General features: G+C 39.2%; 1 protein-coding gene across 1 annotated transcript; it reads left to right on the forward strand.

Annotated features, from left to right (window-relative positions):
- The first annotated feature begins 6,786 nt into the window (after window positions 1-6,786).
- Window positions 6,787-7,263, forward strand: LOC106086283 (diptericin-D-like). The gene is given in 2 exon segments (NM_001311241.1): window positions 6,787-6,903; window positions 6,999-7,263. Coding segments are annotated over 2 exon segments (291 nt in total). The 5' UTR covers window positions 6,787-6,816; the 3' UTR covers window positions 7,203-7,263.
- The last annotated feature ends 4,320 nt before the right edge of the window (window positions 7,264-11,583 follow it).

Below are 11,583 nucleotides of genomic sequence, written 5' to 3' on the forward strand. Positions count from 1 at the left end.
AGTAAATGCGCCTTTTATGGGCGAAAACCTTAAATCGAGAGATCGGTCTATATGGCAGCTATATTCAAATCTGGACCGATCTAGATCAAATTGAAGAAGGGTGTCGAGGGGCTTAAATTAACTCTGTGTCCCAAATTTCGGCGACATCGGAGAATAAATGCGCCTTTTATGGGCTCAAAACCTTAAATCGAGAGATCGGTCTATATGACAGCTATATCCAAATCTGAACCGATCTATGCCATTTTGCCGAAGTATGTCGAGGGGCATAACTTAACTCATTTTCCCAAATTTCGGAGACATCGGACGAAAAATGCGACTTTTATGGGCCCCAAGCCTTAAATCGAGAGATCGGACTATATGGCAGCAATATCCAAATCTGGACCGATCTAAGCCAAATTGAAGATGTTAAAATCGGATAATAAATGCGCCTTTTATGGGCCCCAAGCCAAGCCGGTCTATATGGCAGCTTTATCCAAATCTGAACCGATCTAGGCCAAATTGAAGAAAGATTTCAAGGGCCTAACTGTTCCAAATTTCAGCAAATTCGGATAATAAATGTGGCTTTTATAGGCCTACGAATCAAAATCGGCGGATAGGTCTATATGGCGGCTATATCAAGATATAGTCCGATATAGCCCATTTTCGAACTTAACCTGCTTATAGACAAAAAACGAATCTGTGCAAAGTTTCAGCTCAATATCTCAATGTTTAAAGACTGTAGCGTGATTTCAACAGACAGACGGACGGACATGGCTAGATCGTCTTAAATTTTTACGCTGATCAAGAAAATATATACTATAGGGTCGGAAATGGATATTTCGATGTGTTGCAAACGGAATGACAAAATGAATATACCCCCATCCTTCGGTGGTGGGTATAAAAAAGTTTAGGCAAAATGTAGAGTCGGAAAATGAATTGAGCATGCACAAAAGATTTTATAGACATTTTGGCTTTAAAAAAAAATTTTGGGGTAGGCCCAAAACTGGGCAAAAGGTTATCTTTAGAGAATTTTTCACTGAAATTTAATCTTCAGAACATTAATAGTAACCGTTGAGTGGAGAGGACGCGTTTTCATTTCGCTCCTCAAAGAAAAAAAATCCGTATCTCGAAATAGGTAGACATTACGAAAAATTGTAAAGTCTTTCAGGAGTAGACTCAAAATGGATTCCAAAGACCCAACAGATGCGGTGGTGGCATCAGCCGTAGCATGCTGTCCTCCCTTTCTATAGGTGTCGATGCCTTGGCACCTGCAGTCGTGAGTACTAGTGCACAGCTAGTCGTCAGACTAATTAATGAGGAAGAGACGGATAAACCAGATGGATGCACAGTTCGTCACCAGCCTTTAAGTAAAGGTGGTGTTTCCGACTCGGATTCAGACAGCGACAGTGTCAATAAAACAGTCATCGCAGCCGATGAGGATAGCGGAATGACGGCAGTAGTGAGAGGTGGCTCACAAGCAAACCGAGAAAGCAATCCGGTGCATGACGAAGGAGGCAGAGGAGTATGTACCGACAGCGCAATCGGGCGAAGGCGCAGTATGTTGGAAGGGAGAAAACTGACATTCCAGGTACTTCTACGGAAGCTGGAGAGAGAATCAGATTTCTCGAAGAGCATAACACTGTCCCCGCTTTCAAGTACTCTGGGAAGACCAAGCCAGCCACCGGCAATGGAGACTCCAGACAGTGTCCTGCGGAGGTAGACAAAGTCGGAATAGCAAGGAAAGAAGCGCGGACGGCCTCTGAGTCTAAATGTAGGACTGTGACTTCCAAAGAGAGGCCCCAGCCATCACGAAAGGGAAAGATGGTCCATGAGAAAGGTAAGGAACCGCCCTCTTACGCCGGAGTTGCAAGGAAGCACAACAGAGATGGATGACTTATGCAGTCATCGATATCGGCTGTCCACGGAGCATTTCTTCTCAGACCATCGCTTCATTAGGTTTAGAATAGCACCGCCAGCGCCTACTACTCGGAAGACTACTCAGAAGAAGACTTGGGCAAGATAATTTAGATTATCCAAGCATAAAAGAATTTGATGACAATATCAACAGGATTACGACTGCACTAGTTGAGTCTTTGAAGATAGTTGTCCTCTCCGAGAAAGGAAATATGACCAAGAAAAATCCTGGATGACCGGGGAGATACACAATTTTGGGAAAAAGTTCCGCAGACTTTATAACAAAGCACGGGAGCACAGAGACATTGGGATGTGTTATACATACGGCTCAAGGAATACAATTAGGTAACCAGAGCGGCAAAATGTGCCTCCTGGAAGCTTTTGACGCCGCCAAGATGAAAAAGTTTCCCTCAAAAACCCATGTCCAAACTGAAACTTTAGTGGACGACATGAGAGTGAGAGCAGAGACAATGGAGGCCATGTTGAAGCTTTCGATGAAAACGCATTTTCCACAGGATACGACGGGACTCACGGAGACACCAGTATCTTAGAATAATGGGATTGATCGAAGGCTTATCATTATAGAATTTATGGTGAAAGAACACTTGAGGAGCTTCAAAACATTTACTACAGAAGGAGGCAGACTATCTGGCACCCCACCCGACCAATATCTTCACAGCGTGCCAGGGACTTACATATACTCCAAAAGCCTGGCAAGGGAGGTACAATATTTATACCCATGCCCGGCTAGGCAAGTTATGCGACACCAAAGGCCTACAGACCTATAAGCCTTACGTGGTGTTTAAACCCAAGCCCAGCAAGGCAAGTTATGCGACACCAAAGGCCTACAGACCTATAAGCCATGGAAGGTTTTATGGAAACCATGATAAAGAGTAGGACATCCAGCGAACTACTCAAAAACAAACAGCATGCCTATGTCAAGGGAAGGAAGGTAGAGACTGCCCGCACGAGGTTGTGCATAAAATAGAAGAATCCTTCGATGCCAAAACAGCCAGGCAACCATTGGATTCCAGTAGAATGTATTTCTGAATTTAAAACCGCCCTCGACTATAGCAGATCTCTCAAAGAGATGGCTGAACCGTTAAAATTCACCTGTCCTGGGTGCCGGGCCACAAAGATATCCCAAGGAATTGTAGAGCGGACGAGAGACAAGGAACTAGTTTACACATTTTAGGGAGACTGGAATCTGTGGGTATACCTCTAACGACATGTAAGCTAGGTCTTCAGGATCAGGCCACAAGGACAAAGCATTATAAATGGTATCAAAGGTGGGTTGTGGGCGCCCCAGGCACAAACATGCCAGTATGTTCAATGATAAACATCATTATAGCAACAGACAAATGGCTGCCAGGTACAAGAAAACTCAACAACCATTTCTAAGGCACTAACATATTTAGGCAATAAGGAAATATCCATCGACAAGTAGGCATTTACATTTTCGGAAACAACAACTCTCATACGTTGTTTTTTTATTTATAGTATAACGAATACAGCAGATCATAATACAAAATGGAAGGCTTTCAATATAATTGTGTAAAATACCATCGAAATAACTCCAAATAAACTCTGAAACAGTCTGAATTACCAACTGAGATCTGCTTATAATTGGCAATAATTTAAGTTTGAATTACATTACAACATTAAATTGAACTTGGCGTCATTTTCAATATGCACAATCTACTTTAAAATTTAGAAGAAAAAACGTGCTTAGTTCGGCCGTGTCGAACTTTGGTTACCCACCACCATGGATATATTAATCATACATTTTTTTTATAACTCCACTATCATATCCATAGTTATATCTTAACAGGGGCTGGTCTGAATCATATTTGATCCAGGTCCCGAGCATTCTTATGCAAGCCACAGTTTCAACGAGATCAAGATCATAAGTCCACTTTTTAAGGCTTTAAGAACATAAATTGGGAGATCCGTCTTTATGGTAGCTATGCGTAAATATAGTCTGATCTGTATCATATTTGGGTCAGATATCGGAAGGCCATATAAAAGTCGGATGTCACGAGGCTTAAAACAACTCACTATTCAAAATTTCAGCGAAATCAAGTAATAAATATTGCTTTTATGGGCTTCAGACTCTTAATCGGCAAATCGGTCTTTATAGCAGCTATATCTAAATGTAGTCCGATCTGAACGATAGTTGGGTCCGATATCGGGAGGCTTAAAACAACTCATTGTTTCAAATTTCAGCGAAATCGAATAAGAAATGCAGCTTTTATGTGTTTCAGACCCTTAATCGGCAGATCGGTCTATATTGCAGTTATATCCAAATATAGTCCGATCTCAACCATCAGCGAATTCGGGTAATAAATAAAGCTATTATGCGTTTCAGACCCTAAATCAGCAGATCGGTCTATATGACAGAAAAAGACGTATCTGTGACGAATTCCAGCACAATATCTCAATTTTTGAAGGCTATAGAGTGATAACAACAGACAAACGGCCAGACACATGGACATCGTTAAACCGCCTTAGAACTTCACATCGATCCGAAATAAATATACTTTGTAGGGTCGGAAATGGGTGTTTCGATGCGTTGCAAACAAAATGACTAAATGAATATACCCCCGATATGCCTACCCAAATATGGTTCAGATCGGACTATATTCAGATATAGCTGTCATATGTTTCAGGTCGGACTATATTAAGTTATTGCTGTCATATAGACCGGTCTCCGGTTAAGTGTCTGAGACCATAAAACCTGCATTGATTACCCGATTTCGCTGAAATTTGAAGCAGTGTGTTATTTTAAGCCTACCGACATCCGACTTGAATATGGTTCAGATCGGATTATATTTAGTTATAGCTGTCATATAGACCGATATGCCAATTAAGGGACTGACGCCCATAAAAGCTTTAATTATTACCCGATTTCACTGAAATGTGAATCAGTGAGTTGTTTGAAGCCTCCTGCCATCTGACCCAGATATAGCTGTCATATAGACCGATATGCCGATTAAGGGTCTGAAGCCCATAAAAACTTTATTTATTACCCGATTTTGTTGAAATTTGAAATAGTGAGTTGTTTTAAGCCTCCCGACATCCGACCCAAATATGAATCAGATCAGATTATAGTGATATGGCCCGATCTTCTAATTTTGGTCTTCATCCCGTGAAAAGCGAATTTCTTGTCCGATTTCGCTGAAACTGTTACTTGTATGGGAATTCTCGGGACCTGAAGAAAATGTGATAGATACCAGATCCTATTTAGATATAACTATGGATGTAGTAAATGCAAATTTTGCCCATGAACATTTCGCTAAGGAACAGGGGCAAACTTCTCACATATCAATAAGTGCAATCCGATTCAAGTTTAAGCTCAATGATAAGGGGCCTCCTTTTTATAGCCGAGTCCGAGCGGCGTTCCGCAGTGCGATACCCCTTTGGAGAGAAGTTTTACATGGCATTGTACCTCACAAATGTTGCCAGCATTAGTAGGGGAAAATCGCCGCTGAAAATTCTTTCTGATGGTCTCGCCAGCATTCGAACCCAGGCGTTCAGCGTCATAGGCGGACATGCTAACCTCTGCGCTACGGTGGCCTCCACTATGGATATAGCAGTGGAGTTATAATAAAATAGGATGATTATTATATCATTGATGGTGGATATCCACCACGTTTTTACTTTTTATTCTTATTTAGCTCGAAAAAATCTGTCATGTAGGCCTGATTATAATAACAAGCAGTTACTTTCCGGTAATATTGTTCTATTGTTCTGGTTTTGTATATGAGAAACGAGTGCATCATTCCATCAAAAGCTTGAAATGTGTCCAATAATACTACAGTACTTACCTCTTTCTTTTCAAATATATTTTCAGCGTTATTGGTTATTTTGTGCATTTTTTTTATTGTAGAGTGACTTTACGGAATCGGGATTGGAGATTTGGAATAATATCTTTATGTGCTACATACGAATTCAGCTGTTGGTAAATTGTTTTTTCGAATAGTTTACCAAACTGTAGTAATAAAGAATGGGAATTGGTTCTCCTTCTTCATTGGCAGAGAATAATCATTTATGCTGCCAAAGCTAAGGTTTGACATCAATACGTTGAATTTGTTGTTGTTAATTTTGCTAATCTTTACATATTCCCCGGTAGCCGAGTGGGCTTCCCGAGTGGGCTTTTCTGCTTGGATTACCATTGCAGGGGTCGTGGGTTCGATTCCCACCAGAAGCCATGGTCTGTCACTACCGTGGTATCACAATGGACTTAAAACCTAGATACTCTTTGGACCATTTTATTTGATGATTTTTTTAAGTTGTTTCGTTTAATTAAATTTTTATATATGAAAGGAGCTTAGTTAAGCTTCCCGCGATAACAATGAACCCCACACAAATCGAAGCTCAAAGTTCCAGCCGGTGTGGTGCTCACAGTTATGCCGTGTCAACCGGGAACACAACCTATCTGCTATCAATAACGCGTATTTTTGAGTTTCCATTTTCCGAATCCCTACGGATATGCTTCTTTCTGCCCTCAGAAGTTTGTCAAAATCAATCATTTTTGTCTCGAAAGAGAGCTCACTACATTAAAAATAAAACAATTTCTTAAAATGTTACCACAAAATATGTTTTAATCTACAATATTAGAAATAGCTAGAATGTAGTTCCCCGCCCTTGAAAAGTCATCGATGCCTTATCATCAGAAATTGAAAAAAAAATCCCAGATGGTTGTATGTAAATAGAACGAACGTCTTAACAGAGACAGCGACTTAAAATGAAACAACACAAAGAAGAGCATGTGCATTTTTAAATAGGCACAATTGAGTAGGGGAATTTCTCGGAAGTACTTCCCCCATTGATTGAGAACTGTGAGACTATAAAATGTATAAATGGTGAAGGATTTTTATCAGTGTTAGTTCAGCTATAACCAAAGAACAAAGAAGCATAATCATGAAATTTTTTGGATTATATTTACTTGTCGCCTGCATCTTAGCTTTCGCCCATGCTACTCCTCAATCACCTCCTGCGCAAATTAAGGTAAGTTGATAAGGATCGGCAGTGGTATTTTTACAATACATTCATTCGATTCAGCCTAACAGAGTTTCAATAAAATTTGAATATATCTTCGTCAGGATCCTAAAATTTATGCATCTGGAGGTGGATCTCCCAAGGATGGCTACAATGTAAATGTGGATGTTCGCAAAAATGTTTGGGAGAGTCAAAACGGCAGACACTCCATAGATGCTACTGGCGGGTATTCCCAGCACTTAGGTGGCCCCTATGGAAACAGTCGTCCAGATTTTCGTGGAGGGGCATCATACACGTATAGGTTCTAAGTTCACCATTAGTTTTTGAAGAGCATGTACCAAATATAATTTAACTTATTTTATTTCAATAATAAAGACTATTTCATTTTATAAGGAGGTTAAGTAAGTAGGGTGCTCGGTTTACTAAAACGCGGGTTCGGTTCTATAGCTTCGCTGTACCATATAGTTCTAAACAATGAACTCCGTCCAGATGTGGACGCTTTTCAACAATCTTGTGATCGCTCTTAATTTTAGCCAGTTAGAAATATTAATAGACATTTTATAAAGTAATGAAGAGTAATTGATAGAGCGATCTATGTCACAGCCTTAAAAAAAAAGTTGGCCGATTTGAATTGTAATTGGCGCATGCGTCGTGAGATCTAATAAAACTAAAACTTGCCTTATATGTGCTCAGCAAGTCCAAAAAGAATGTGGATTTTTAAGGTAGCTATATCCAAATATGACTGAATGTAAACAGTATTTGGCATGGGTGTCTAAAGATCTGATAAAATTCTCTGATCTCTGGATATAGCTCTCATACAAACCGGTCCTCCCGTTTGGGTTTTAAAATTAGTCGATCCGATCTCTGCTTAGACGCTTCAGACCAATATAATAGAAATATGTCCGAAATTCGAGAAACGCCAGGCCCCAACAGCCATAGCATAAGGCCTCCTTTGACGCCGCACATCCAGTATACAACAAGGATATCAGATTGTTATTTAGCGCGTTTCTCGGAGCATATCTCGCTCCCCATGTTAGCACCACCGCAGCGAATTCCACCTTCTCGATCATCCTACCTATCTCTCCAAAGCCCGATGTCAGACCAGACAACCATAGATAAAAATCCCTGCTATGAACATCCAGTGTATTATCCCCGACATGAGTCCCTACATTTCGAATTACGACTAGATAAGAGCACGTTCAATCCATTTTCAAGCCTTTCCTTTACCCTCTTCCTGACCAGTCTGAGTCACTCAGAATTACGACCATTTACTTTGCAATATTTCCGTCGTAATGAATGCACCGTCTTCCAGGTGTAGCTTTATACAATAGCGAGTGCAGCGGAGGTCATTTAATCGATGGATACCAAAAGTAGGAATATCTATAGATGTTAGGCCGCTGTAGAAATGGTTTTGTCATGCCATATTCGACACGTATGTATAAGGTCATAAGAGAAGCCGTTGTACAAAATTTCAGCCAAATCGGATAATAATTGCGTCCTCTAGTGGCTCAAGAAGTCAAGACCCCAGATCGGTTTATATGGCAGCTATATCAGGTTATGGACCGATTTAAACCTTTCTTAATACAGTTGTTGGAAGTCATAATAAAACACCTCATGCAAAATTTCAGCCAAATCGGATAATAATTGCGCCCTCTAGTGGCTCAAGAAATCAAGGCCCCAGATCGGTTTATATGGCAGCTATATTAGATTATGGACCGATTTGAACTATTCTTAACACAGTTGTTGCAAGTCATAACAAAACATGTCGTGTAAAATTTCAGCCAAATCGGATAGGAATTGCGCACTCTATACGCTCAAGAAGTCAAGATTATATGACATCTATATCAGGTTATGGACCGATTTGAACCATTCTTAACACAGTTGTTCGAAGTCATAATAAAACACCTCATGCAAAGTTTCATCCAAATCGGATAAGAATTTCTCCCTGTAGGGGCTCAAGAAGTCAAGATCCCAGATCGGTTTATATGGCAGCTATATCAAAACATGGCCCATTTACAATTCGAACCGACCTACACTAATAAGAAGTTTTTGTGCAAAATTTCAAGTGGCTAGCTTTACTCCTCCGATAGTTAGCGTACATTCGACAGACAGACGGACGGACGGAGATGGCTAGTTCGACTTAAAATGTCATGACGATCAAGAATATATATATTCTTTATGGTGTCTTAGACGAATATTTCGAGGAGTTACAAAACAGAATGATGAATTTAGTATACCCCCCATGGTGGAGGGTATAAAAATGAAAAACGAGCACACAAAGGTAAGTTTCTATACAATTTTTAATGAAATAAATAATATTTTTATATATTGGGTTGCCCAAAAAGTAATTGCGGATTTTTTAAAAGAAAGTAAATGCATTTTTAATAAAACTTAGAATGAACTTTAATCAAATATACTTTTTTTACACTTTTTTTCTAAAGCAAGCTAAAAGTAACAGCTGATAACTGACAGAAGAAAGAATGCCATCACAGAGTCACAAGCTGTGAAAAAACTTGTCAACGCCGACTATATGAAAAATCCGCAATTACTTTTTGGGCAACACAATTTATTACAGATTAATTGGACAAAGGAGGCAATATTGGAGATAATTGGGCTGTAGCAATCGTACGAGTGCCTTTACAATCCAAAGGATAAGTTTTATCATAATAAACATGCACGATATGTTGCATTTAATGAAGTTGCCGAAAAATTAAAAGTTTTTAATATATCGTTGGGACCAACTGATGTGATGGTGGTGGGATTCTTCTTTTAGACATAGCCTGTTATTTACGCCCAATATTTTTCATTTCATTCTCATGTTGCCTAGATCGTTGTACATGCAATGGTGCTGCTACCCTTTACAGTTAACAACGAATCAACGCCAGTTCTGTACGTCAAATTTTGCAGAATTGTACTCTAGTTGCAATGATGTTGTTGTTTTTTATGTCAGGTCACAAAGCGGACACACATCGCGCCAGCGGGCATCAATTCTAGTTCTGAAGGAATTGAGGCCAAGTGGGGGACCAAGATTTTTATAGCGGTGGGGGAATAAGATCACACCGCTTTTATTTCAGTTGTGGGTGTTTGGCCATTTTCATACATATGATTTGTTTTTTATTTAAAACAAGTAAGGAGAGGCAATAGCCGGACGCTGCCTACTATATAATACACTACATTTACCCTTTAAGTAGAAAATGAGAGAGATAATGCACTAACTGTTACAATTAAAAATTGAATTTTAATATAGCATCATTTTGCCAAGAGACATAACCCGCTGCATTAAAATATTCAGCGTGTGAATCCCGTACCTTTCTCCCCTCATCTCCTGAGCGATTACCTTAGCTTTTTTGAAGATTAGTGACACTCACTTCATTTCGCCAGGACCCTTTCTGAAAGTTCAAAATGCTTGTGTTTTTGGAATCCAACAACTTTGGATCAAATCCGTGCAGCTTTTTGATGAAAGTGTGCAATGCGATTTCCCTTTCCCTTTGAAATATTTCGATTTTGTTTGCCAAAATTTCGAACGCATTTTCAACCACTCGGCGTGCCCAACTTAATCAGTAGTTGAAAATTTTGTTTGCGTTAGCTGACCTCTCCCCATAAAGCTTTAACATTCTTGATGTCAACCGAAAAGCATCATCTGCAACGAATACGAAAGGTACTTCCTCTCTGTTACAGGTAAAAAACCAAGAAGTTTTCCGTAATGGACTCACACAGGAACCAACATTAACATATACGAAGTTGTAGTTTGCGTCAACAACGGCCAATAGTATTACGCTATGGAATCCATTGTAGTTGTAATAGAATGATCCATATTCGGCTTTGCTCTTGATAGCAATATGTTTGCCGTCTAAAACAATGAAAACGAAGAAGGGTTAAAATGGAATAGTTTTGTTAACACTTCTAAGATTATTACCTATAGCACCCAAACAAAAGGAAAAATTCCATTTCTTTTCAAAATCATTGGCATTTTTTTTTAATTCGAAATCAGGATTCACTGAATAAGGTTAAGCCAAGCGATCAGCCGATATACTTTTTTTTTAATATTTGGCAGTACTTGGCATTGAGGATGTCAACTTGTTCTCTTTTTACATTCATTCTTTGTTTACGTTTTCTCCTATATGATGACATTTTCAATCGTCAGATTTGACATCCTTAATGATGTTTATGGGGCCTATCCACTTTGTGTTTTTGCATGTGACCTAACCTTCTATTAGTGAATCCTGATTCGAAATAAGGGGAACCTTAAAAATATGTCAGTTTAGTTTTAGTTTGTGATAAAGTATCCAACTTTGTATATACCTTCAAAAACTCATCTTTTAAGACCGAGTAAATAGCATCAATGGTTTCCGGTATGATTAAGAAATAGCGGCATGTGATATATGATATCCATACGATAATTGGGTGTGGTTTTGTCCTATTGCTAAAAACCTTAAGGTCAAAAGCAATCTTGCTGAACTTGAAAGTAACGGAGATACTCTTCCCAACAACATGGAAAAGGTTACCTATACTAATAAACTATTTGAGCCCCCTTACAAGTTTTTATACAAAAACCTTTGAATCAAAAGCGGTTTCAAACTAGCTCTCGATGAATTTTCATATTTACTTATCTTTATTTTATATGTTATTTGAAGGCTTAAAATTTAAAATTAATTTAGTTATTGGTTTGCTTGTTTCCTTCTTTCTTTT

The sequence above is a fragment of the Stomoxys calcitrans genome, chromosome 4, assembly GCF_963082655.1.
Source record: "Stomoxys calcitrans chromosome 4, idStoCalc2.1, whole genome shotgun sequence".
Taxonomy (NCBI): Eukaryota; Metazoa; Arthropoda; class Insecta; order Diptera; family Muscidae; genus Stomoxys; species Stomoxys calcitrans.